Source organism: Drosophila arizonae, chromosome 4, assembly GCF_054131065.1.
Source record: "Drosophila arizonae isolate 15081-1271.41 chromosome 4, UAZ_ARI_1.0, whole genome shotgun sequence".
Classification (NCBI taxonomy): Eukaryota; Metazoa; Arthropoda; class Insecta; order Diptera; family Drosophilidae; genus Drosophila; species Drosophila arizonae.
This window is the reverse complement of record NC_142924.1, coordinates 4,472,501-4,499,255: the sequence shown is the minus strand read 5'-3', so window position 1 is coordinate 4,499,255 and position 26,755 is coordinate 4,472,501. Positions and strand designations below refer to the sequence as shown.

Sequence of the window (26,755 nt, the reverse complement as noted above, 5' to 3'; positions counted from 1 at the left end):
TGTTTTTCGCTGTGGGAGTCACCGTCAGGCGACTTTTAATGGGTAAACAACCCCGATGAGTCAAGTTCAATGACGAAACAACAAAGGTATTGAAATGGTAAGAGTGTTTTGGCCAATACTGACAGGGATAATACACTTTAAAGTATTTGATTTTTCTTACGATTAATTAAGATTTTTATAAGTTATGATCAACAATATGTAAATAAGCTTCAAGCATCGAGATCATAGTAATCATCTTGATCGATCCTTGGCAGAATCACGTCTAAGCTCTAATTGTAGAGGGAAGAATTGAGCTATAAGAATCTGAAAATTGTATTGGGAATGGAAACAAATATAGGTATGAATAATGTAATGGAGAGAAGGCCAAATGAATATTGACTGAATTCAAATATGTATATATGAGTATATTTTAAACGGAATCTTAAAATGTTTTTAAAGTCAGAGAGACGGATGAACATTTTAAAAATTTTGCGAAACAGAGGATCATAAATTTTCTAAAAGGTCAGATACCCTCTCTACACTTTTCACTTAAAGTTCAGAGCATAAAAATACTCCGATTTTATAATAAAAAAGGGAAAATTAGAAAACATTCTGTAAAAAAACAACACAGCCCTCTGAAGGCGTCAGCGCGTGAAATTACAGCTTCCCGGTTCATGACTTATAAAATGCCATTGAGCACCCTACAGCAGAGTTAGTCTGAAAACTGAACTAAAACAAGCAAGAACCAATTGGATAATATTATATAGTACTGAAACTTATATCATTATTAAATAACAGAAATATAAAATGGCTCATAGACTCAGTTGCCTGCTAATCCTAGCTCTGTTTGCCGTAAGTCTTAATGTTTACTTAATTTAATAAATTATTTCAAATACATGTTCTTTTTCTGCTTTGTAGTTCGCTGCAGCTCAGTACTATACGCCCTACAATCCCTATAATACGCCCAGCCCTACGTTCTCTAGTCTGAATGGGTATTACTATTCGACGGCATCGCCCTATTATTATAACACACCGAACACCTATTTCAACGATGTTAGCATACGCATTTGGCCCTATGTTATTGGCCAATACCTGTATCCTACTTACTACAACAACAACATCTACAATCCCTATGCCACGCTGAATACGCCCAATTGGCAGACATACTATGCGAGTGCGTTTCGAAGTAACTACGGGAAAAAGTAATTCGTGTGAATTTCAATGAATTAATTATAGTTTGTTGCTCGTTGTGAAATTAGAAATTTATGTTTAAATGTTGGTATATTATTTAATAAAGTTTAGGTTTAACGGAAAAACAACTGAAACTAACTGAAACAACTAAAGTGCGGCGAAAAAAGAGAAGGGCAGTGCTAAGTGAGAGTGAGATGGTTATTCAGGCCATGCGGAAAGGATCGTTAGATAAAGCTTTATAGGGAAGATAAGAGAAAAAATAATATCTTTATTATAGGGAAGGAAATGCTATTCTGAAAGAGAAAGTAATCGTGTAGAGCAACAGCTAACCGGGAAGTCGGGAATTGGGCGCTATTAAAATTTAACAATTAGAATGGAATGTAACCAAACTGGAAAAGTTCCACCATATACATAAAAGTGTATCCCATAATTCTACTTTTCATCATTTTACTAATTCTCGATTGTGAAACAAAAACTAGTCATATCAAAAAAATATACACATATTATGAGACGATTTTCAAGTTTCCAAGCGACTCTCTATAACGCACATTGCACAAAATCAATATACTCTCTTGCCCATTCCACAAACGAGTATCGAACTATCTTCAACTTAAGTAACCTTTCGAAAAACCAATTTACCAACAGTTAGAAGTAAAACGTCCAAATGCTAATGATATAATCATTAGTGATGTAATTTTGATAACAACATGTGACATGGGCGCAAAGACCGTTAGGAAATCATGTTCCGCGTTGAGCCCAGTGTGGCATTTTTGACGGCTCTTTAGACACATTTCAGAGCATACGAAAGCAAAACAAACAATTCCATGCAAGCAAATCGCTGTCTGAGTTGCAGAGCAGAGACCGCGTGCTACGTGGAGTCGTTGACACCGCGACTTCTGCTACAGCGCTGGCCATGACATTAGGTCTGGCAGTGCGCCGCGCTGCGATTACCACATGTGCCTAACGGATTTCACACTCGCCTGTCAGTTGGGTACCATTATGTAATGGCTAATAGGCAAGCTAAACAAATTGTTTGAACGAGCACTGAACTTGACATCCAGGTACGTCTGCACTTCGACTTGAACGTTATCTAGAAAAAGGTGCTCATCGTTAGTTTCTTGACTTTTAACCCACATTTGGGGTTGACATGATTCTTGGGCAAAATCGATATGAAAGTTCGAGTTAACCGTAAGCTATTGTCTGTCAATAGGCATAATGTGCCAGAAATCAAAAATCAAAATTTAAAAATTCTTTACATCACAGGAGCTGCACTCGCATAAATAACATTTGCTTATCAACAACCGCTACTATGCGCACTTTTATCATGCAAAGCAGTTGCTGTGAGCAAAGCCAGGTGAATGGGTCGCAATGGCAAGCCACAAGAGACGGAGAGATGCAGAGAAACTGAAAAACAGAGAGCGGGAGAGAGAGAGAGAGAGAATTAGCGAGCGACAGAGCGAGTGAGAGACTGATTGGTTTAGTGGAGAAATGGGTCAAAACAGTCACAAAAGAGCGGGTAAAAGGCAGCCGGCAAACATGAGTTAGGGTTACATACAAAACAAGAAATGCTCAAATGAAAATGTTCAGCCAGACGAACCATTGATGCTCTTAAAACTATTGGCACCTTTATTGGTTAGAATAAAGAAATGAGCAAAGTATGATAAAAGACGAGGCAAAGATGACGATTTTGTTTTGTTTTGAATAGATAAATGTTATTAATATTCATTCATGGAAGAAATTGTCTTGCTTTGGATAATCCTCAAAGTATTTGCATCACTTTCTGTTCTTGCTTTTGATGTATAAGTTGACATGTAAATAGCTGGTAGTCTTAACAGCTAGTTTTTTATAGCCTTTTAACTATTGTTTTAACTTATTTTGTATAGCTTTAATTATAATTGGTTTGGGAGCAGATTTTTGTTAGAAACAGTAGGTCTGTCAAGTTGATTTTTATGGTTTTTAAATCGCTCTTATAGGTCACCTTGCTAGCTATCAGGAAGTCAGCAACAGCTCTTTGCAAGTTCAGCTATCAAATTCTACTCAATAAACATAACAAAAGAAATTTCACGCGTAGCTTTTCCTTATCATCAAAATCAAAGAATATATATTATAACTTTTATTCATAAAGAGGTTAAGATAATAAATATTATAATAAGGGTAGTATGAAAATTTGAAGAGCTTAACAGAAAAATAATGTCTGTTTAATGAAAAACAAAGTATTCAAAATACATAAATCAAAATTAATAATAAAATCGAAAATTTGATACATTTTTTGTAAAGATTAACAAAAACTTTCTAAAGGTTTTTAAAATGTATTTAAAACCATAAAAAGTTGTATAAAATTTCCTTCTATATAATTTATAATAAAAGAATCAATAGTAATACTAATACATAGAAATATTAGCTGACTAAGAAAAATGATATATAGCATAATAAAATATTATGATATTATTGCTCAATAATTCATCTAGCATAGTAAAACTTTTATGAGTTGTAAAATCAAACAAAGAACGATAGTTGTTATGCCTCAAGAAGTAAGAAAATGTTTATGCCACATGTGTCAAAGTAAATACGTGCAACGTGAAAGCTTTAGCATTGGCAGGGCAAATGGTTGAGTTGTAGCCGGGTGGCTCAGTGGTTGGGTGGGTCAAAGACGACTCGTGGTGCGTCGATCCCAGCCAGCCATGAGACTGTGACGTCAGCGCCTTGTTTGTTGTCACGTTCGCAAAACACTTTTATGCTCTAGCCCCTTGCACGATTATTCGTAATAGAGTCAACAAAGAGGCGAGCGGGAGCTGTGCAGAGGCAGATGCCAGGGGAGCCGTAGAGACAGCACTGAGTCGGCATTTTTGGTGCGATCGTCTGCTGCTGCTGCTGTTGCTGCTGCTACTGCCATTTAGGGGAAAATTGTGAAGAAAGTGTTGAAAACGAAATTGTGGCTGAGAGCGCGAGAGTCACAAAAGCAAACACGTTGAAGAAGCGCGTATCACAGAGACTGGTCTGTGTGAGAGACAAAAATTTTGCTTGGTCCAACTGCACGTCGAGCTGGGGTGTCCAGACTTTACCTGCTGGCCAAGACCATGGCCAACTGCCAGTCAACGGGCACAACTCAAGCGCTGCAGTCGCGTCAAGAAGCTAACCAAACAAGTTAAACACAAAACTAAATTCATTCGATACGATTTGGATTCGCATCTGCTGATCAGGCCAAAAACAATTTGCGTGGCGTGTGTGTTGTCTGCCGTAGAATTGTTTTAGTTATTGTTGTTATTGCCGCTACTGCCACAGCTGAGGTTGCTGTGCTGTTTAGTTGCGTGAAAGTCGTTGGAGCATTGAAGCCGTTGCAGTTAGTTAATTTGCAGACGAGAAGAGTTCAATGTAATAATTAAGGACTCGTACGATATATAACAAACAACACAGACAATTAACAAGTGAAACCACATTACTCGGCCAGCTGCTAGACTAAAGCCATAATCATGCTGGTAAGTAAATAAAAAACTAGATTCAAGTGCTCTAGATGTGTGTGATAGAACAGAATTTAATTTTAGCTTGAGTTTGTGTTGAAAATAGCAGAGATTTGCAAGTGATATACATACTATATAATATTAGAAATATCCACGAAGTGGGACATAGATAGATGCTACATGTTCTTAGCTGCGTCTGAGAAACTAATATAAATCAACTCATCTGAGTTGAGTTGATGGAGATGCAAGAGGAAGAGTAGTTGAGATATTTGTAATACATTTGATGCCTGCATGTGATTTATAGGAATTTTTATTAATATGTGTTGTATTAGAAATTTGAGCTTAGCATTCAGATGTCTGTGGGCTTATTTTAATATGGAGAAATTTTGCAGGGGATTTGGAAATATTTTAAACCTTTCCGAGAAGCAGCTAGAGAGTAAGCTTTAAATTTTATGCAGCTGTTGCCGACAATGTAACCAACGTTCCAACGTTGACAGAGTAATTGCTAAGCCACTTCAAATTCCTGGTTATCATAGCTGGGCTATTTATCTCTTATATTAGCGAATAAAGATTTATAGTTTTGCCTATATAGCTGGAGAAGAAACCTATTATTGAATTTTTGCCAGCTTGTGACATTTGCGATAATGACAAAAATATTCCAAAAGAAGTTTAAGTTCGTCAGAGTTATTTGTAATGCCCAAGTTAATATATATTAATAACTTTGCCTACACAGCTAGAGTCTAAAACTAATTAGCCCGCTACATCAGACCCACTGCCCAAGTGTACAGGGTACAGGGTGCTCAAATCAGCTTTAAATCATAGCTCACTCCCAATTCACATGCTTGGCACGCGTTCTGTGACCGTTTTACCTCAATTCTCCAATTGTTACTGCTCACAGGAATTGACATTGACAAAAGAGCCAACGATTGTGACCATTTGCACAATGCATTAAACATTTCTTATTGACAATTGACCAAAATAAATCACTTTGGCTAACAATTCTGGCCGTGTTTACAATGTATACACATATCTTATTGTTGCCAAAAAAATGAACAAACCCAAAAAAACGGTAACAAGCGACAACTTTCTATTGAAGCCAGCTTAGTTGAACTCTGTTTGTTTGTCGGCTGCTCTATTATTAAATGCTTTTAAAGTGTTTTCCGTTTGCTGGCAACTCGATTTTTGTGTCATGAACTGTGACTTTAACGACCGCATTACATACGACTCGTACAACCATTAGATAATGCGCACTTGTAGCAATGATTAAATTTATGCATCTGTCCACGTGCCTAAATTGCATCAGCAGCAGCATCCGTGTTTTTTTTGAAGATGTTTTTGTTGCTGAGTTTATAGTTTTTTTTTTTTTTTTTATCTTTTCTTTATTGTTTTATGACCACTTGCTTGATGGAAGGTAAAACTTTATGAGACATTTATCGGTTGAACCATAAAATTTGATTGAAGCATAAATACATGTAGTAAAGCGTAGCCTACGCATATATGTGCCAGAGGAAAGTTTAGGGCGTCAAATTCAATGAAGCTTACAACAAAGAAAAGCCAAGCCCAAAAAAATATGGGGGAAAAAAACCAAACAAACCAACTAACAAACAAGTAAGAAGACTCTAGTCGAGACTGCTCGACTAGGAGATACCCTGAACCCTCTAAGCAGATATTCTAATCATTCTGCACTTCTTTTATGCACACATACATACAGATGCATCCACACGCACGCATAAGCCTGCGCTCTGCTAACTGCGCAGTAAGCAGCGACTGCGCTTGGGCTGCGCTGCAGTGTGGGCAATATTATGAGAATTTATTTGTTGAATAATTTCTTTCGTAGACATACGATCTTAATGAAACTTTCAGAGCGTAATCATATGGTGAATATGTGTGTACATTCCAAAGCCCAAGTCTCTAGTACTTGAAATGCGTTTTTTTCAAATTGGTGGAGAAGGGGGCGTGGTATCCAAAATCTGTAAATTACAAAATCTTTGTATCGATTACCTTTATATACAACGCAAATTTGAAGACTCCATCTCTAAAAATGTTCAAATTAGGCTAAAAAAACAAAATCAATTTTTCGATTATTCTCGATAAAAAAGTTATCGGACGATTTATCGAAAAAATAAAGCAAACTCGTACTGCGTATGGTACACACGAGTATGCATGCCAAATTTCAGCTCTCTAGCTCTTATAACTTCTGAGATCGACGCACTCATACGGACGGACGGACGGACGGACGGACAGACGGACAGGGCTATATCGACTCAGCTCGTCACGCTGATCAAGAATATATATACTTTGTGGGGTCTGCCACGCCTCCTTCTGCCCGTTACATACTTTTTCACAAAACCATTATACCCTGATTTCCCATTTTCAATGGGTTCAGGGTATAAAAAAACAACGTAATTTTTAATGAATTTAATTCGTATGATTAAGACTTCATTAGCTCAATTTTAATGCTGTTATTCTGCATTGACAATGGATGATTCATGGAATTTTTCAGAAAATGCCTATGGCCGAATTCATTTATAACAATTAAGTCTGGATATAGTTCGCATAGTTCATATAGTTGTTTAAACTAAGGCACATATATGCTGCATTGATGAGTTCTACTTAACAATTGAGTGCCTTTCAGCCTACAGCACTTTCCATTTTAACAAAGTAATTTGCGCATTCGAACGTGCTAAATTTTAAATAAATAATAAACAAAAAATAAATAACAAACAAAACTCGACATAAACGGCAAGTGTTTAACAACAATTCGAAGAAAGGCGAAATTTTACTTAGTATAAATATCTTTTTTATAAGTCACCTTAAAAGTTTTCTCTCGAATGACGGAATCTTTTAGGGCAGATGTAAATTAAATTATGCGTGCAGCTATAAATTTGACTGCAGTTTGACGAACAAGAAGCAGAAACGGAAACAAAGTGAAACTAAGCTGGAAAAACTATCTCAAGTCAAACGCATCAATCTGGTTGTAAAATACATTATGTAAATCAACTTACATTTTTATATATTTTCATCAGTCGTCAATACATTTATATTCAAATAAAACACAAATTGTAATACTAATAGGCTTTCCTTTTAAATTTCCCATTGTCTCAAAATGATGCGAATGCAGTTGCATTTACTTTACTGCCAACATCAAAGAGTATATATTTTCGGTAACATTTAATGAATGCCAAAATATTTTCGTTTTACAGTTACAAAGAAGAAGGCGATAGAATTTGGCCCAAAAACTTGACCGCGAAAAAATCAAGTCAAAGCCAAACAAAAGAAGCAACAAATTGATATACAATACTTTAAATAAGTTTTATTGTATAACATTAAAAGGGGACCACAAATTATGTCAAGTCAGCAACGGCTTCCACCTGGCATGCGAATTCGACTTTTTAATTAAATTGTCTCATTCAGATTTGATAAATTCTCCCAGTTCAAGTGGCATTTTTTTTAGCTGCCATCCAGGCCAACCGTTAGTTCCACATAATTTTGCCTAGAACTTTTGTGATGTTAAAGCCAACGCATAAAAATTCTTTTTGTTTATTTTTTATATTTTTGGCCACGCTCCAGGGAAATTTTGTTGAGCACATTTAGAAATCAGAAAACAAATTTACTATTTGTCTGCCCATATAATTGGGTTCTGAAAATGGAAAGCGGCTTGTACTTTCAGTTCTTTTGGGAAAAAACTAGGAAATGAAACAATTAATTAGGGGTTAGCTCAGGGCCACTCCAGGGGCCACGCCAGCTATGCCTAAGAGGCCCTATTTGGATATCTCTTTTTGAGCTTTTAGTTCTTATCATTCAATCAGTTGTTGTTCGCTTGGAATTTCACTTTTGCACTTTTGCCTTAAGACATTTGGAAATGTGTTAAACACAAAACCAAAAAAAAAAAATATATATATATATATAACGTAATGCTTAGAGATTTATGTGTCAGGTTTTTGCCATCATTTACATACTGCAAATTTTTAAATGCAAATTCGTAGCAAAATCAACAGCAACTAAAACTCTCATAAAACAAAGTGTGTTGACACGAATTTGGAATTTGAAAAATAAAACTAGTTGTTACAAGAGCCAACATTACATAAAGGGCGCTGTCCGTTCGTAAACGACGGCCAAATGGGAATTGCTGTTAGTTAAATATGTTATATGGATCATAAAATATTTTATGATCGCGTTAAATATGACTGTGAAAGAAGATTTAAGTCATAGGGCTTCGGCTTGAGTGCATTCTGACAAGCATTTCACACAGCACTGTCTCTATTACAATGTCAGCTGTGGACTGTTATGAGAGGCAAGTTCGCTGCCTAAGTCTTTCGTTTACGCAATTTCCGCAAGAGTGCGTATGATGAAATGCGCTTGATGTCATTGCTGAACAATGCAGTCACACACACACAAACACACACACGGACACACACACACACACGCACACACATAATCTGATAATTTTCTCTAAAACACTTTGTACTTTCAGTTTCTCACAAAGAGTTCAAGTGCGCGACGCTCATTGCTGGCTCTGCTGCTGGCTGTATGCTTTCTGAGCTGTGCTTTGGGCGCCAAAATAGTCAAAAAAGTTGAAAAGGCGCCGTCAAATGCCAATGACAATGAAGACAAAGCCGATACAGCAGCGGCAGCAGCAGCGGCAGCAGCTGAAAAGCCAGCGAATAGCAGCGATGACGATGATGAGGAGACTGAAGACGAGGATGCCGATGAGGATGATAATGAAGATGAGCCTGAGGCTGAGGAAGAAGAAGAGAATGAGGAAGAGCAATCAGCAGATAAGGAAGCTGCAGTAGCAGCGACCTCGACCACAGACCAGAATCAGTTGAAGCCCGCTGCCGATCCCACAGATCTCAGTGTCTGGGGCATGGTGCGCACACTTTGGAACTGGCTGCGCAGCGATCTCAGTGAAAGTCTGTTCGGCGACGACGACGATGGCGACAACAATAAGAAAGAGAAGCCAGCTGTCGTAGGTGAGTAATATGCAGCAGCGACTGCAACTGCTCCAAATCAGTACCGTTCCTCAATTAGTGATTCGTTGATTGAATTTACGCAACATCCACTGATAGCGTCTGATTAGCGGCTTCTCTAGTTCCCACTTTCGTTTTCAATGAAACCTGACTAGAAACAACGCAGAGTTATAAAAAGCCCCGACAAAAAGCTAAAGGTGCTCAAAAGGTGTTAACAACAATTTATTTATTTTTTTTTCTTCATTTAATTTCTGTAAGAGTTTGCGCGGGCTCCGAGATTTTGTTTTGTGAAATGCTCTTTCTCTCATCGCGAAGACCTTGTTGTAATTTCACTTTCAGCATGTGCTTCTTCTAGACTCCCGTAAATTATTATATATAAACATTTTGTTGTTGTTAAGCGTACACGCATCTTTAAGTGCTGAGAAAATATTTATGTTTTTTATTTATTTTCGGCGTTTTGGTTGCCTTCTTTTTATAGACTTTCGCATTGCTAAGCGTTCAGCTCTGTTTGTTGTTCCAATTATTGCAATTAACGATAAAATAAAAAGCCAGACTTAATTTGGCAGCGATGGCAATTCAATGGGCATTATTAGTGGTCAGACCTTCAGGTTGCTCAGCAAAAAACAAAAGACTTAGACAACGAACTTGACAAGTGTATTTCGATTTTTACAAATTTGAGTAATTTTACCACTAATTTCTTAATTTTACAGAGGGCCGTACCTTTGGCAAGATTCGACGTCTACAAATGGCTATGATACCCATCATCTTTAAGTTTGGCGTGCTCTCAGCTATGGTTGCATTCCTGGTCGCCATTGGCATGAAATCGTTGTTCCTCCTGAAGGTTTTGATTGTGATGAACGCGCTCGCCATACTGGGCAAGTTCCTAACGCTGAAGACGAGTCTGTTCGGTCAGTACGAGAATTCAGCGCCCAGCTTCAGTTACCCCGGCTGGAATCCGCATGCCAAGGAATCGTGGACGCCCACTGGCTTTAGCGGCAGCCCACCGTCGGGATCACATCCGCCCAGCAAGGAGATTCACTTGCACATCCACGGCAATGCCCCGGTACAGGCGCAGTCACCCAGCCAGAGCTACACCTATGAGTCGCAAGGCGGCTGGGCCAGTCGCTCCGATCCCTATGGCGCCTATCAGCCCACCGGACAATATACAAGTGACGTCCCCAACAATACGGATCCCATGTCCCTGTTGCCCACAAAGTACCCGGCGCGAAATTTGATTCGGTGAGCGAGTATCGAACTCGCGGCTAAATGACCACCGAATACATTTTTAGTCAGCAACTTTGCGGGGCGCAGCTTTACATAATTAGTTGATAGATGAACTAGTGAAAAAGTTGCTTAGATTAGGACGAGTTAAATTAAATTAAATTATTTTCGCTTAAACTTGCTGTAAATAGGCTTAAGTTACGTGCTGCTAACATATTTATTAAACCATTATAATTAATAAACAAACAAAAAATATATTAAATACTCAAAGTATTTTCATTTCTGGGCAGTTGAAATAATTAGGTACATCGCCTGACAGCTTCGACGATTGTGATTGATGTGTGAAGAAAGTCAGCTCCCGAATCGAGGCTTCACAGCGGCGCTTCGACGGCGAGGCATGTGATTAATTGGCCATTTGACAAGCTGCCAGCACAGCGATTTCTTTGGGACCTAACCCAACAATGGGCGTGCGCTGACTTCACGTTTTGCTGCCTAATCATCGGCATTATCGCCAAAAACATTGAAATATAAGTCAAAGTCATGGCACTCTGTACCTACATATATGCAGACACACATTTCTGTTTACAGTAGCCCCGAAGGGAAAGACCGAAAAAAAGACGTTTCCAATTTTGGGTAATGATCAGCATTCGCGGCAATCATTTATTTTTTTTACGGGAAAGAGATATGTGCGGGTGGCTGAAAGTTGTTTATGTTTACGTTCACAATACTGTAATTTAAATGAACATAGAAATGTTCTGACCTTATTTAAAATGTTAAAAAAATGAATAAATTATGTAGAATATTTTTTAAATTAAATTATATTTTATGTAAAAAAATAAAAATTTTCAACATCTAAATATAGTGTAATGTAAACTCTAATAATAAATAAAATAATAATAAATAAAAGTTCATAAAAAATATAACTAATTTGTTGAACTTTGCTAAAAACTTGAATTTCCATACAAAAAAAAAAAAAAAAAAAAAAAAAAAACACAAAAATTAATTAAATAAAAGTCAAAAGTATTCTCTTTGAAATGAACATTTTAGAATTAGTTGTCTTTATATTTAAATAAGACCCATTATTATATTGCATCTACTTGATTATAAAGGCCAATGATTACTCAACAAAATTTATTTCTGACCCACAGTACTGTGCTCTCAAAACTGTATAGGAGTGACCAAAAAGTATGCCACATGCATTAGCCAACCCAACTCGAATAAGCTTCTCAAGTTGCAGCTAAAAAGTATGCCATAGTTAAGCAATATACAAAATGTAAATCAAGTTTGTGTCTTAAGTCTTCTGTTTTCAGTGTGCATGCATAGTAAAATATATAAATATAAATAATTTATATAAACTCAATAGACAATGGCTTCAATATTGAATGCATTCCACAATAATTAGGTATAATTAAAATTTTTGTTCAGCGAGTGGCGTGCGTCGCATATAGAAAGCAAAATTAAGTGAGGATAAAGGCGAAAAAACTTAACTGACAAGTGTAACAAATTAATGTTTGCCGTATATCGAGTTTTTACGATAAATATTTATCGACTTCAGTTACGCGCACAATTAAATCTAGACAGACGGACAAAATGAAGCAAGCGGCGTGGCATGAGTCGTGGCTGGTCTATGCGATTCGAAGCCTATACGTACCGCCCGCGCCTGCATTCAATGCGAGTGACTGACAGCTTGCAACTAGCTGCTAAAGTTGACTTCACCTTGTCAGCGAGTGCAGGCAGCTGACGTTTTTACTATGGCCAAAGCTTGACCATTGAAAGATGCCTGCTCTCTGCTGTTATGCCTGATGTCTGCTGTCTGATGTCTTTGTTGCTGGCTTCTTCTAATTAAAAACGTTAAATACGTAGTGGACAAGCCTTTTGTAGAGCTGCTGCTAAACGTGCCAATTAATTAGTGGCCGCGTTGAAAACAAAATGTTGCAAATTATATATACCCTATACATACCCTATATAAATAATAGTCAGCTAAATAATAGATAGATAGATTGGACACTGAGATGTCATTGAGTTGACAGCTTCGTAGGTCAAAATCAGTTAATATTCAACCATAATCTGAGTAATAACTCTCTTGCTTTAAGTGTAATGATAAATGTGCTAAATAAATAAATAAATTTCAAAGGAAAATGAACGTTGATCAGCAAAATCTCACATAAATTATTAGAATATGGACATTGATAGTTATGATATCGATAATAGAATTTCTCCCTCAAGGAAAATATCTAGCTATAGATAAGCAAAGCTTAAAGTGGATTGCTCATCATAATTGATATAAATAGCTTAATCAAGATTTCTATCTTATAATATTACCAGGGATAATCTTGTTATCGATAAGGTAAATACGTCAACCAACCAGTTGCTGTTACACGGTATTCATATAGCAGCCCAAGCTCAGGGTCTGCATTCTTTCGTGTTTTCTGGTATGGAGAATTGCGTGGCTATATATTACAAGTTGTTGCAGCCAAATCTTAAAGTCGCAGCCGATTGATCACATAAATTTCACTGCTTTCTAACGCATCAGTAGGCGAATTGGCATTGGCATTGGCGTTGCGATTATTGAAATATCGTCAAAGGTTTTTTCTTTTGGCCACTCATGGAGCCACCGGCTGCAGCTGCAGCAGCAGCAGCGGCAGCGGCAGCTTTTGTTTTCTCAAAATGTGGATAATTGCAGCTGACAGGAGCCGAAGACGACGATTGCAATGGCAATAGCAGTTGCAATACCATCGGCAATGGCAGGGGCTATGTTGACACTGGGACTGGGTCGGAAACCCGCTGACAACATTTGCGGCTGCTCTCACTCTTTTTCTAACATGATAATTGGACATGTGCATGGACATAAGCAGCCAGTTGACAGGCCACTAGCAACGTTTACCTTTGACAGATCGTCTTGGCTGTGCCCTATTCCTTTTTAATTGGCAGTCGCATCTTGGCTCGAAAGTGAAATTGATAAACGCGTCGCTTGGCCAACACTCGATCGTGCTTGGCCTACAAATATCTTTCATGATTTTTGCAATTTCGTAATCCACATTCGCGTGGCAAGTGTTTTTTATTTTGTATTTCTTTAAATTTGGTCAGTCGTCACACCCAATTTTAACAATCTGTCCGTTATAATTATTATAAATTTTTAAATATTTTTCGCAACTTTCATTTTGTCACCTTATCTAAACATACAAGTGATAGGGGTCTGACTATGCAACACTATTATATTCGGCAGCGCCCTCAACAGCATCTCTTTTAGGGCTGGGCAGAGCCTACATACATATGAATCGCATTAGCCTGCTAATTGCTAAGGTCAATAAAAGAACCACCAAAAAATAAAAGTAAATACCTTAAGGCACGGCTGCAGTCAGGTCGACAAACAGTTAGAAAACTTTCATTTTGGAAATGCGTAAATTTTGAGTGTGTAATACAGAATGCATTCAGGGAAATGATGCAATCGGGAATTGCGTAAAATTTCATGTTTATTCAATTAACAAATATCATTTACGCAATTTGTGTGGAGTCTAACTAGGTGTTAAATACAAAATTTTGATGAGATAAATGTTAGTTGATTCAGTTGGGCTTTAGGTAAGTGTGAGGAAAAAGAAATGTATATAAAGGGAAATTTGTATATAAAGAATTTTACAAATACTTTAATTAGAGAGAATATAAACATTAAAACTTAAAACAATTTTCAGAAAAAAAGAAATATTTGTATTATATCATAAATTTATTTTTACAATATTTGCTTAAGCCATTTAGTATTATTTCCCTATTCAATAGATTGTTTTTATTCTTTGCACTCTGCAGAAAAAAAAAAAAAAAAAAAAAAACAGCTTAGTGAAATTTTGACCATTTATAATTACATGCAAAAAGCTCCTTAGTTAAAGATCTGCCGCTCACGCTTTGCTTAACAAATGATAATGAAAGTCTAATCCAAATGTATAACAATTGCCTGAAGACGCCCAAGAAAATGACTAAATGTAATTGGGAAAAACAAAAGAAGGAAAGGTGAAACACAAAGTGTTGGGCATTTGTTATAAATTATAATTAAATAAAGTCAGCTTTACCTCTTGTAAGCTCACTTATTTACCATTTGTTTTGGTCAAATGTTAATCAACAAATTTTTAAATAATTTTTGTATTTATTTGAGCTGACTCTTTAGTGACAAATATAGCTCCCACACTTGGTGCACAGATTTTCGATAGGTATGCAAATTGAGCTGAGACATCAGATAATGAGACATTCGATATGCCTTTAGCAGACACCATAATTGAACATATTGGCCCGGCTAAGCTGTATGCCGTACGTTGGCCAAAACAAACATGCAAACAGCATGCAAACAATTCGTGTTGCTCTTTTGGCTTCTATTCACATGTTGCTCACTTTCCACAAAGAGCACGCCAGCTTTCACAATGCTCTCTTTAGGAGCGAATCGGCGAGTCGGCGAGTCGTCGAGCCGCTGGAGTCGTCGAGTTAGCCGCAGCTCGTGGCTGCAACGTTTGGTATAAAACTTCTTACGTATGCGCGTCATGGCTCAATCTTACCTTGAACTTGGTCGTGCTAAGATCGCTGCTTAAATCGATATAGCTGAACAGTGGGCTCTAGAGTGTGGTGAATTTATGCTGCGCCGGCGCAGCTTTACATTTGAATAATTTTATGTGCGTTAATTGACAATAGATCGGTGACGACTGCTTCATCTTTTATATACAAGAAAATGGAACAAAGATCCGTTGCTCGTATGCGTGTCATTAAGTGTATATAAATCGGTGGTCAAGATACACACACACACACACACACACACTCAGAGAAGGCAGAAAAGATTCTTGTCAACGATTTCACATCTAACGGCAACTGTATCGATAACTAGCCAAAACACATCTAGTTGTAACTGTACTTGTATTTGTGAACGTGATGGACTGGCAGCGTTCTTTAGCTGGCATTGAGCTATGGCTGCTGCTCCTATGTTTGCCAATGCCATTTACACTGATCCAAGCCTGGAGCCTGCCTGCTCACCCTGTAGCACCTTCAGCTGCAGCTCCAGTTCCAGCTGCCATCCCCGTTGCCCGGGCAGCGACAACGACACCTGCTGGCCGACAACTAAATGGTAAGTTATGCCAAGTCACTTGGCTGCAAAATTTAAACCAAAAACATTTTTGTTTTTCGACCAATGACTCAGCTCAGCCCAAGTTGTTCAATTTCTTTCTTAGTTTTTTTTTTCTTTGGCTTTTCGGATATGTAATACAGCGCCAAACAAAGCAAAGCAAAGCAAAACAAAATATAATCAAAAAAGCACTTTTATTGTAGTGAAATTTTTGCTCATTAAACTAAATGTGAGAGCGCATGAATTTAAATAGCCATTATATCATAGTCGGTCCAAAGTAGATGAAGTACCAGCTGACCAGGAGACAGATGCCGGCTGGATATGTGACAGGTCGGCATCAATTTAGTCAGCTGACAAAAAGTGCATGGCTAATTAGCGTTTAGTGGCATGGTTAGTGCAGCAGAACTGGAATATTGTTAAGAAAGGCTAAGATTTTTTTTAGAGCAGTTGACATGCTTCATGCGCCAGCATTTCAGCTCTGTTACGCTCTGTTCTGTGCAAGAGTCGAGCAATTAGCTGACGGCCTGCACTTGTGCGAGGTGCCATAAAACTAAAGACAACGAAAAAAGGAGGAGAAGACGACGAGGCTATTGCAAGTGCCATGGCCATGTAATATGGGTCACACATAAGTACTTATAACTAAACTAGAACTTGTTGAGCGCTAAAAAACAGTCGTCGCTTATTTACGCACTCACTCGTTTGAGCTGACAAAAGAAAAAAAAGAAAGAAAAATAAATAAATAAAGGGTGCCAGATTCACTAAAGTGTGGGTAACCAAGAGCAACTATACATAATGTAAAGTCACTCTCGAAGCAAACAGCTAAACGTGCTCGAATTTTGAATACTCTTGTAATTAGAGGGCACGAACTGAGGGGCCTCTAGTTTCTCTGCATGATAGTTTTTATGTGTTTGGTCTTCTTAGTTATTAATTAATTACTATTATTAATACAAAATATGTATATATGTTATCTTGTTAATATATACTTATTGTTTCTGTAACTAGTATGATTATTAATTTTACAATTATTTCTAACGTTTTATATACTAAATCTTTTTCATTATAATTTTGATTATAGATATCATAATTCTACTAATTATTTTTATTATTATACCCTGAACCCATTGAAAATGGGAAATCAGGGTATAATGGTTTTGTGAAAAGTATGTAACAGGCAGAAGGAATCATCGCAGACCCCATAAAGTATATATATTCTTGATCAGGACGACGAGCTGAGTCGATATAGCCCTGTCCGTCTGTCCGTCCGTCCGTCCGTCCGTCCGTCCGTATGAGCAAAAGGATCTCAGAAGATATAAGAGCTAGAGAGCTGAAATTTGGCAAGCATACTCGTGTATACCATAGGCAGTACAAGTTTGCTTTATTTTTTCGATAACTCATCCGATAACTTTTTTATCGAGAATAATCGAAAAATCGACAATGTTTTTTCAGCTTATTTTGAACACTTTTAGACCTGGAGACTTCAAATTTGCGTTGTATATAAAGTTAATGGATACAAAGATTTTGTAATTTACAGATTTTGGATACCACGCCCCCTTCGCCCCCAATTTGTAAAAAACGCATTTCAAGTACTAGAGACTTGTGCTTTGAAATGTACACACATTTAAGCCATATGATTACGCTCTAAAAGTTTCATTAAGATCGTATGTCTACAAAAGAAATTATTCAACAAATAAATTCTCGTTATATTGCCCACACTGCAGTGCAGCCCAAGCGCAGCCGCTGCTAGCTGCGCAGTTTGCAAAGCGCGTGCTTATACGTGCATGTGTATGTATGTGTGCATAAAAGAAGTCCAGAATGATTAGAATATCAGTTTGGAGGGTTCAGGGTATCTCCTAGTCGAGCAGTCTCGACTGGAGCCTTCTTACTTGTTTATATTGTCATTTTCATTGTCATTATCATTATTATTGTGATTCTAGTAGCTACCAGTTTACTTTTATATACGAATTTAAAAAAATCACTATCATTCTTCTCATTCTATGCCATGCTTTGTCATCATTCAATAGAAATTATATTAGCATTTTCATTATGATTTCTCCTCATTGTGATTGTTATTCTAGTCCATTGTTCTTAATATTATCATTATACTCTATCATTGTCTCTAACTCCATTTTCAAATTTGAAACTAGCATTAACATTTGACTCTTCAGTTAATAGTGCCCATTATTCTTATCGTAGTTATAAATAATAAAAATCATTATTAAAAATCATCCTATTATCATTCATAACTATTTCTGTCTATCTTAGAAGTACAAACTTTCTTTATAAGCCTATCTCTCGCCTAATTAATAGATTTTTAGCTTAGCCAAAATATCATGCATGCATAAGAATAAGTAAAATCCTACCATATATGCTATCTTTTCATTAAATATTCTCTTGAATTACTGCTAATTCCTCACAAATTGTGAGCTCCACATATGGACATTTGCTGACCACTGATAATCAATACGTCTTGGCCACATATAGAAGTTGTTATGCTCGCGCAATGTGAGAGCAGCCATGCAAAGTGAACAACAAAGCAGGCTGATAGACTTAGTCAAGTCGTGATATAGCCACATATTTGGTTGACCAAGGCGGCTAGGTTCCAAACAATAAACACAATAAAGTGAGACAGACCGGCAGAATTGAGGCGTTGTGGGGAGCTGACACCAAAAACAACCTGAAAAGTGCTCATAATTGGGTTATAACCGTCATATGCCATATGTGTGAGAGTGTATGCGTGTGTGAGTGTGTGTGTGTGTGGTTACACCTTGTCTTGTTTGGCTAGTGGCAAACAAAGCCACTGGAAAACTGAACGAAAATAAGACTGCGTCCGCGGCATTGACAACATGCCTTTCCATGCCTTTTAAGCGCAAAAAAAAAAAAAAAATTATAAGTGTGGACTGCGTGCTGTTGTTGTTGTTACTGTTGTTTTCCTTGTTGTTTTATTTTCTTGTGGAATGAAATGCAATTTCATTTTTTAATTGCATCTGCTCGTCAGGCATCTCAATCTCAATTGTCCAGTTTGGTCGGACAACAATGGCAAAGCAAAGCAAAGCAATGCGGAGCAGAGCTGAACTGAGCCGAACCATGCAGAGCATCTGCATCCAGCACTTTCATTGCATTTGATGCAGATTAAGTGACATTCGCTATATGGTTTGTTAAACACACGCTTTTGTTGTTGCTGTTGTTTAAGCTAACCACAGTTCCGTCGACGATTTGCGTAAGTGTTTCACGTTAGCTCTTCCTCTTCGATACGACAGAGCAGATCGAAACCAGTGAAAGTTTCATTTTATTGAGCGCTTTTGGTCATGCTTATTCACCGTTGTGCCAAGCTCACACACTTCTTGGCTAACGGTAATGCTTAACTATGTTGTTGTTTAGCTGCGAGCTTCAAGCTGTGAGGCCCAACAGGTTTCCATTTGACACATTGATCAAGAATTCTAGCCAGTTGTTGGCCAGCCGCACAGCAGAGAGCAGCTAATAGATTTAACTACGTGTAGACTAACTAGCGGTGCTAGGCTATGCTCAACTAAATGGAAACATATTTCACTTTCAAATGCCACCCAGGGCAAATCTTTTACAACTTCATTTGCTTTGGGTATAGAATTTTGTGTGATTATGCTAAAATTTGATGAGCTACTGCTATGGTTAGTCTGGAGGCTATAGACAAATGAGATTTACAGCACAGCTGGACAGTTGGCCAGTTAGCCAATTGGCCAATTGGCAACTGGCCCATATGCCCAGCAGCCTGGCAGAGTTTACAGTTTACAGTTTAAAGTTTTGTTGCTATTTATTGCATACAGCCCAACGATGCAAATGAACGCGTCACTCTTGAACAAGTTCGGGCTCATTGACCACGCCCCGGTTGCAATGCATGCGATTGCTACGAGTAGCTAAGCATATTAAGCCATGGGCCACGCATAAATTTCAATTGTAGTGAAAGTACAAAAAAAAAAAAAAAAAAAAAAACAAAACCAAAAAAAAAACTATATATTTGAAATTAAGTCGAGCCCAGCGCTTGGGCATTGTCTTGAAAGGTAGCTAAAGGGGAATGGAAAGGGCCGCCAGCATGAAAGTGGAAAGATGCACAGGTAATCGTGTGCCAGCAGCAGCAGCAGCGGCAGCACTCGGGTTTCGCTTAATGTGCCGCATTTATAAGCAAAGCAAACAACGTTTTTGGCAAATGTCAAAGAAGCATCCGCGTGGGCTGCAGACAGTGTCGAACAAGGATTTTTATCTGTTGGATGTCACCAGAAAACAAGACAAAACAAACATTTTCTCACAATGCAACATCCTAGTGCGCGGCAGCTTTCACTTGGCATTGAACTGACATTATTGGCTGCCTGCTATTGCAAGGAGGTCATAGTACACACACACACACACACACACACACACACACACACACACACACACACACACATCCATTGAAAGGGAAATTTTCACTAATCACGACTTTGAAGATATGGCAGCAACAACCTGCAAACAGTAGCGCCTCCGCTGATGTGTGACAATTAAGCGGCAGCTGGCTGACAGCTAGTAACATCAATAACCCCACAGCTGTTGCAATCAATAGAAAGAAGTGAAGTGGGTAGAAAGAAGTGAAATAATTGCTCAATTTATAACGAGCTCTGCTCTTGCCTGCAAGGCGCAAATGCAGCCTGCAGCTGTGGCAGTCACTTAATTAATTTCATTTTCCCAATTAGTTACCTTATGCTTGTTTAGCCTAAGCGACCACAGTAGCTACTATTGTAATGGGTATACAAAGATACAAAAACATTGCGCAATTTATAGCAAGCTTTGCGACTAATTTATTTTATTTTGCTTAAACAAATTTTGCGAAAAAATGTGTAAGAAAAAGAAGCCATAAAAGTAAATACTAAACAAAGCTAAAATAGAAAGAGCGTAAAAAGATGTAAAAGAAGCTGCGACAACATATCTCTTAAATTTGTATTTGTATTTCTTAGTAAAAAAGTTAAAAATAAGCTGAATAAAGATAAAAACAAAATACTTTAGCCAAACTTATTTTTATTATTTTTTAATTATTAATGAAAAAAGATTATTATTTTATTTGAAAAGAAATATTTGTCAAGTAAATCTTCTTAAATTTTTAAATATAAAAAAAAAATTAAATAAATACTAATTAACATAAAAATACTAAATTAAAAATATAGAAATTTCTCAATAAAAAATATTAAAGATATCAAATTATGCAATTGCTTAGGCTTTACTTACATTAGCATAGAGTCTACTGAAGGAGAGAAAGAAACAAATATAATACTCAAACTAATAATAGATCTAACAATACTAACATAATATAATACTCCTTTGGTTATCATTGTTGACGTTTCATTTGTGATTTAAGTAATTCAATTTAATTATTTGTCAATTGGAGCTTCGACAAAGAATTGCCATAATTAGTTTGTAGCTAATTGTTAGGCTTTGCACATTTTCACTCGATTGTTGTTGGCTGGTTAGTTGGATGTGAAACTATGTTTTAAACATGGCAGACAATATTGCAGGTGGCAAGCCACACAAGGTGTTATCAATGTGGTTGTTATTGTTGTAATAGCTGCTGCTGCTGCTGGTGCTGGTGCTGCTGCTATTGCTGTTGCTGTCCAGTGGTCAGTGGTTGTGCACACTTTCACTCAAATATTTACAGTTGAGCAAAAGAAGAAGCAGCTGTGGTGTGGCAGCTGCCACATGTCCAAAGCACTTAACAAACCAGACCAAAATTCCGCTTGTGCGTAAGCCAAGCAATTTGATTGTTTTGGGCATTTGTGGCAACAAGGCCTCCAAATAAACTATGTACAGATGTTTGTAATAAACTTGATTTGTCTTTTTTTTTTTTGCAGCCTTTACGCCTTATTTGGACCTAGCTTTATGTCCGATTCGACCCGAGCCCTGGTCGTGTGCTCGTCAAAGATCGGCCAGAATTCTGGATGCTTGGGATGATGAATTGCAGTTGCAGTGGCAAAAGCTGAAAGGTAAGCCAAGTGCAGGTCAGGTGAAAGAGCTGTTAATTAACAGTTACTGTCAGTACACGTGATTTATGCTCCAGGTGAAAACTTGCAAATTGCCCATGATCAAAGAGCGACAGAAGTAAATAAAGTAAATTTTATGCTTCGGCTAAAAGCGAACTATATATTAGATTAGCATAAAAGTTAAAGAAAGCACTTTTTCCATTTCTATCCACACAGTGGAAGCGGACCGGCAGCTGAATGCGACGATTGAGAGACGCGGCTACAGCGCCTCGGAGCTGCCCATCAAAGAGAAGCCATCGACATTGTTAAAGAAAATCGAAATCGGCACGAAATACATGAAGGAATATCTAGCAGAGACGATGGACGGGTAATTCGGACAACAAGTTTGACAATATCCAGTTTTTGTTTCTGAACTCTCTGCATCTTCTTCTTCTCGTCTCGGTTAGTTTTCTTGGTCGCGAATACGAGTATTTGCAAGCGCCAAAATCAAAAGCGGATGATAGTGAAAACGTGGAATATGACGATGACGACGACGAAGAGGCGGAAACAGAGGGAGATGCCGAGGCTGACGGTGAGGGTGATGCAGATGCAGATGCTGATGCTGACGGCGATGCAGATGGAGATGCTGAGGCAGAGGAGGAATCCGCAGTCGATAATAGTATCGAGGATGAGGCAGAGGGGGATGCAGCGTCTAACAGCGTCGATCACGACGACGAAGAGGAGGATGAGGAGGAGGAAGACGAAGCAGACGAAGAACCTGAAGCGGAAAATGAAAGTGCACAAATTGTGCCACAGCCGACGAATGATGTGAAGAGCTCAGTGTTTAGCGATGGTGGTGCATCGAGCGGTGTGGAGTTCATAGAGCTCGAAGATGGTGCAGACAATGCGGCGGGCTCTGCGAAGAAGCCAGGCAAAGGCGGCAAACGCAAGAAGAACAAGAACAAGCGCAGGAAGAAGAAGAAGAAGGGTGGCCAGTCAGAGCATCAGCCAGCCACCCTGGTGGTGGTGCAGGCAGCGCCAGAGCACCACGAAGTTGACGCCGGACACGAGAGTGGACCAGCAGTTGTCAGCCACGGCGGCGGCCATGGAGGCGGCCATGGAGGTGGCCATGGAGGCGGTCATGGGGGTGGCCATGGAGGCGGCGGTGGCCGGCCCTTCAAGCGCAAGACCAAGCGTGGCAAGCGCAAGCGTAAGGGCCAACACTCGACGGCAGTGGTGGAGCACGAGTCCAGCGATACACTGGGCCTGGAGTTGTTGGATGACCTGCTCGATGTGGACGCGGACGCCTTGCTAGCTGGAGGAAAGCGCAAGCATAAGAACCCGTTTAATTATGGTAGAAGTAACGGAGGTGTGTGTTGTTTGCTGCGTGTGGTTTTCAATCAATTAAGCGCACCTTTTCCATAGCACAGTTGAAGTGCCTATATCTATCTATATAGTACTAGTTGGTTAAAATGAAAGCTCTGGCCTGCCAGAGATTAGAGTTGTGAGCTACGGAATAGTTCAGCAAGTCAACAGTTGTTCAATTGTTCATGAATGAATCGATTCTATTGACTGTAAAAGCTCTTCATATTCATGATGGCTAATTTATGCGAAAAATTAACTAAACTGTTGATTAATACGAAGTCATTGTGGTAAATAATATTCATGATCTGCTGAACTATTGATCATTTGCAATATTCGAAATTATTCGATTGACCTTGTTCATCCAATTGAGCCTAGCTTCACAATTCTACCAAATATCATAGTACACTTGCAGAAATTATACGAAACTAGTCAATATTTTTTTAAGTGCGAAAGGAGAGAACACTTTTGCAAGAAAAAGAGGTTATTCTTAATATCATAAAATAATAATTTCAAATAATTTCTGTAAGTGTATTTACAAATATGCTTGCTTTAGCATTCAACTGCTTGGCAAACGTGCAACCATGACACTGCTTGCCAAGCAGTTAACAATCGGTGCTGGTTAATGAGTTTTATAGCAGCCAGCTTAACACAATCAAACTCAAGCTTGAGGCAGTTGTTAAGCTGGGAGCTAACGGTCAAATAATTTATGTTGAATTCAAAAGATATATATAATAATTATATAATAATATTATAATTATTTATATATTTATAGATTCATAAATTATCTGTCTTTATTCATTTATTTATTGTACATACATACATACCCTACGCCTGCTTGATTTGCTTCGAATGCTTGTTGTGTTATCGTTATCGTTTTGTTATCGTTATCGTTAACGCACTTACGCGCACTGCAGTTCATACTAACAAACATACCACCCTCCTAAGCGAAAATTATGTCGTTAAATCGTTTATATGTGTTCTTTATGTTGCGTTTGTTATGTTGTTCATATAAATTTCTATATGGTGAATAACTGATCGATCTTGCTTGCTTCACAGTTACGCGCGGCAAGAAGAAGAAGAAGAAGAAGGCAGCCGCTAAACTCCTACTGATCGGCTCACTACTGAAGGCCAAAATCGAATTGCTGCTCAAAATTTTGGGCGCCCATTTGCAGATTAAGTTCTTTGCCATAGCCCTGATCGGATTGCTGATAAATATTGCCCGATTCTGGATCGATGTCAAGCGGGGCGGTGCACCGTCCAAGGTAGGTTAAGAGGCCCAAATTTTGCACCACCGAATTTCGTTGCGTTCGTTCGTTTCTATTTTTTTGTTCTGGTTAACACACGAACAAAATTGTTCCGGTTATGAGACCCAACGAATATATTTACCTCTAATCTTTTGCACCCCCTTTTTTGTCTAGATCATAATTGAAATTTGTTAATGTTTTTAGTGTTAAGCAAAAGCAAATTCTAAGTTTTGTTTTGGCAAAGGTTTGTTGGCCACATTTTGTCGACTCTCTCTCTCTCTCTCTTTCTATCTGTCTCACTCTCCCTTTAGCTATCCCTTCTCTAAAACTCTCTGAACAGCGATATAATGTATATAGATATACTACTATGCATACACCGATGCAGGCGTTTATCATGTGTTGTTTTTAACTGTCTCACTCCAGCTGCGGGTTTTCGTTCACAAATTTTCTCCACAACAGTTCCAACAAGAACAACAAACAAACAACAATTTACCGACCTCTAAAAAACAAATTGTACCGTATGCTAACATATTCAGAGCTCTTTGGTTTCAGATATGGTAACCATTTTGGACAGCTACAACAATAATCAGTATATACAAATTTTCCCATAACTCAAAAACAATACGAAAAATCCAAATCAGATATATATACAAATATACATACGTAGCGTATATCCAAAATGTTCCCCTACAATATATATGTGTAAGTATGGGCGTGTCTCTCTCACTCATAGCTGGCGCCCTTTCCCACTCGTAACTCCTCGTCTCGAATACAAGCTGAGCGATTACACTCAGTTATACACAAACACAAATACACACACACACACACACACATATACAGCATCACACACGCATACACATATGTCTACAGTCTAATCAGTAAGCCCCTTTAAATCCCCTCGAACAGTCCAATCCACACAGCTCTTAAAAACAACTCTTTGGGCTCTTTGGTATTTCCTTTGGTGTTTCTCACTTCACGCCCTATTCGCATTTGCATTTCTAACTAGGTTGTCTATGTCGAACATGCTCATCATCAGCACCACTATGAGGACCATGGCGAGGATTGGGGCGAACAGGGTAGCTACTGGAAGCGTTCGCTACAAACGGAGCCATCCATCGAAGATCTCGACTCGTCCACGGATAGCTACCAAAATCGACCGCTCTTGCAGCAGTCGCAGCCGGAGGATGCACACCATCTGGCCTATCGCAATCAATATCAGTGGCAATAATAGCTATATAAACATACTTTTATTTGACTTACTGATTATTAAATAATCCCTTGAGTCCTAGTTTCGAAATTAATTTTAGCACAAATGCCAGTAAAACAATTTTAGTTCTAACCCCGCCTTAGTAGAAATTTATATGATTTTTAGTGCAATGCCCTACATGTAATTTATATTTATTATATAATAATAATAATATATATATTTAACTTAATTTAACTAAAACAATTGCAATAAATGTGCAGCATTTCCCAGTGCTTAGCTATTAAAGGTTTGTTGAATATTAAGTTGAACAAATTAGGCTTAAGTTATTTATTTGAATTATTTATTTTATTCGTATATTATATGAGATATAATAAAAAAATCGAAAATATTTTCTAATGTTATTTTCTAAATATATTTTAATTTACTCATTTTTTACTTAAAAAATGGAAGAAATTTTTTAGGCTTATATTATTTTCCTTGATGCTTACAAATATCTCTGAAGCCTGAAGTCTATCATATATCTTAAAACTCATCTCTTCAACAAATTTTTCTGATCAAAAATATTTGAAAATTTTATTATTCAGTATTATATTTAAATAATGTGTTTTCAATGGAACTTGAATCTGTCATTCAATGAATGGGTGTTCACTTCCTGTCGCCTCTGGCATTACAATGGACAGATAGAAAATTTGCAAACTGGCACACGCTGTTTTGATTGCAGAATGCGGTCAAATCTATCTGGAATTTGTTGTTGGATTTGTTTCGAAATTTCACCAATGTGGCCGTGCGCTTGTTTCTAATTTGTGGCCCAATTCTAGATCGTAGCACTGCTCCGTAATACCAAATAGGTGCGACGTGCTCCAATGGGTGTTCCCGTGTATCGGCCAGCGCCACGGAACGCAGCTGGATGTCAACTCAACAATTTTTTTGCGAAGCGTGCTTTAAATATTGAATATAGGAAATTTTTAGCTCTTTTATATTTTGGTGTTTTTTTTTTTTTTGGGGTAGTGGCAAAATGTTGGCAATTAAATTTGTGTTTGACAAACGTCAAATGAGCTACGAGTGTAA

General features: G+C 37.9%; 3 protein-coding genes and 1 long non-coding RNA gene across 6 annotated transcripts; 3 read left to right on the top strand and 1 right to left on the bottom strand.

Moving 5' to 3' along the window:
• Window positions 1–32: 32 nt before the first annotated feature.
• On the top strand, window positions 33–1,446 carry LOC108612234 (uncharacterized). The gene is made up of 2 exons (XM_018005112.2): window positions 33–831; window positions 898–1,446. Exons 1-2 carry the CDS (start codon window positions 787–789, stop codon window positions 1,183–1,185), a joined length of 333 nt encoding a protein of 110 aa, XP_017860601.1. The 5' UTR covers window positions 33–786; the 3' UTR covers window positions 1,186–1,446.
• Window positions 1,447–4,146: 2,700 nt separating this feature from the next.
• LOC108612715 (uncharacterized) lies at window positions 4,147–11,081 on the top strand. Of its 2 annotated transcripts, none has more exons than XM_018005681.2 (3): window positions 4,147–4,646; window positions 9,103–9,601; window positions 10,309–11,081. In XM_018005681.2, exons 1-3 carry the CDS (start codon window positions 4,641–4,643, stop codon window positions 10,839–10,841), a joined length of 1,038 nt encoding a protein of 345 aa, XP_017861170.1. In that variant the 5' UTR covers window positions 4,147–4,640; the 3' UTR covers window positions 10,842–11,081. The 2 variants fall into 2 exon arrangements, with proteins under 2 accessions (XP_017861170.1, XP_089322904.1); XM_089466778.1 differs by lacking the exon at window positions 4,147–4,646 and adding an exon at window positions 7,457–7,779.
• Window positions 11,082–15,352: 4,271 nt separating this feature from the next.
• On the top strand, window positions 15,353–26,074 carry LOC108612233 (uncharacterized). 2 transcript variants are annotated; one of them, XM_089466572.1, is made up of 6 exons: window positions 15,353–15,917; window positions 21,764–21,895; window positions 22,109–22,259; window positions 22,339–23,240; window positions 24,293–24,498; window positions 25,517–26,074. In XM_089466572.1, exons 1-6 carry the CDS (start codon window positions 15,725–15,727, stop codon window positions 25,706–25,708), a joined length of 1,776 nt encoding a protein of 591 aa, XP_089322698.1. In that variant the 5' UTR covers window positions 15,353–15,724; the 3' UTR covers window positions 25,709–26,074. The 2 variants fall into 2 exon arrangements, with proteins under 2 accessions (XP_089322698.1, XP_017860600.1); XM_018005111.2 differs by having other exon boundaries at window positions 25,487–26,073.
• Window positions 25,106–25,824, bottom strand: LOC149269017 (uncharacterized). Its single transcript, XR_016269648.1, has 2 exons — window positions 25,741–25,824; window positions 25,106–25,680 (listed from the first exon to the last, which is right to left on the bottom strand). It is a non-coding gene; the product is annotated as an uncharacterized LOC149269017 (long non-coding RNA).
• Window positions 26,075–26,755: the final 681 nt, after the last annotated feature.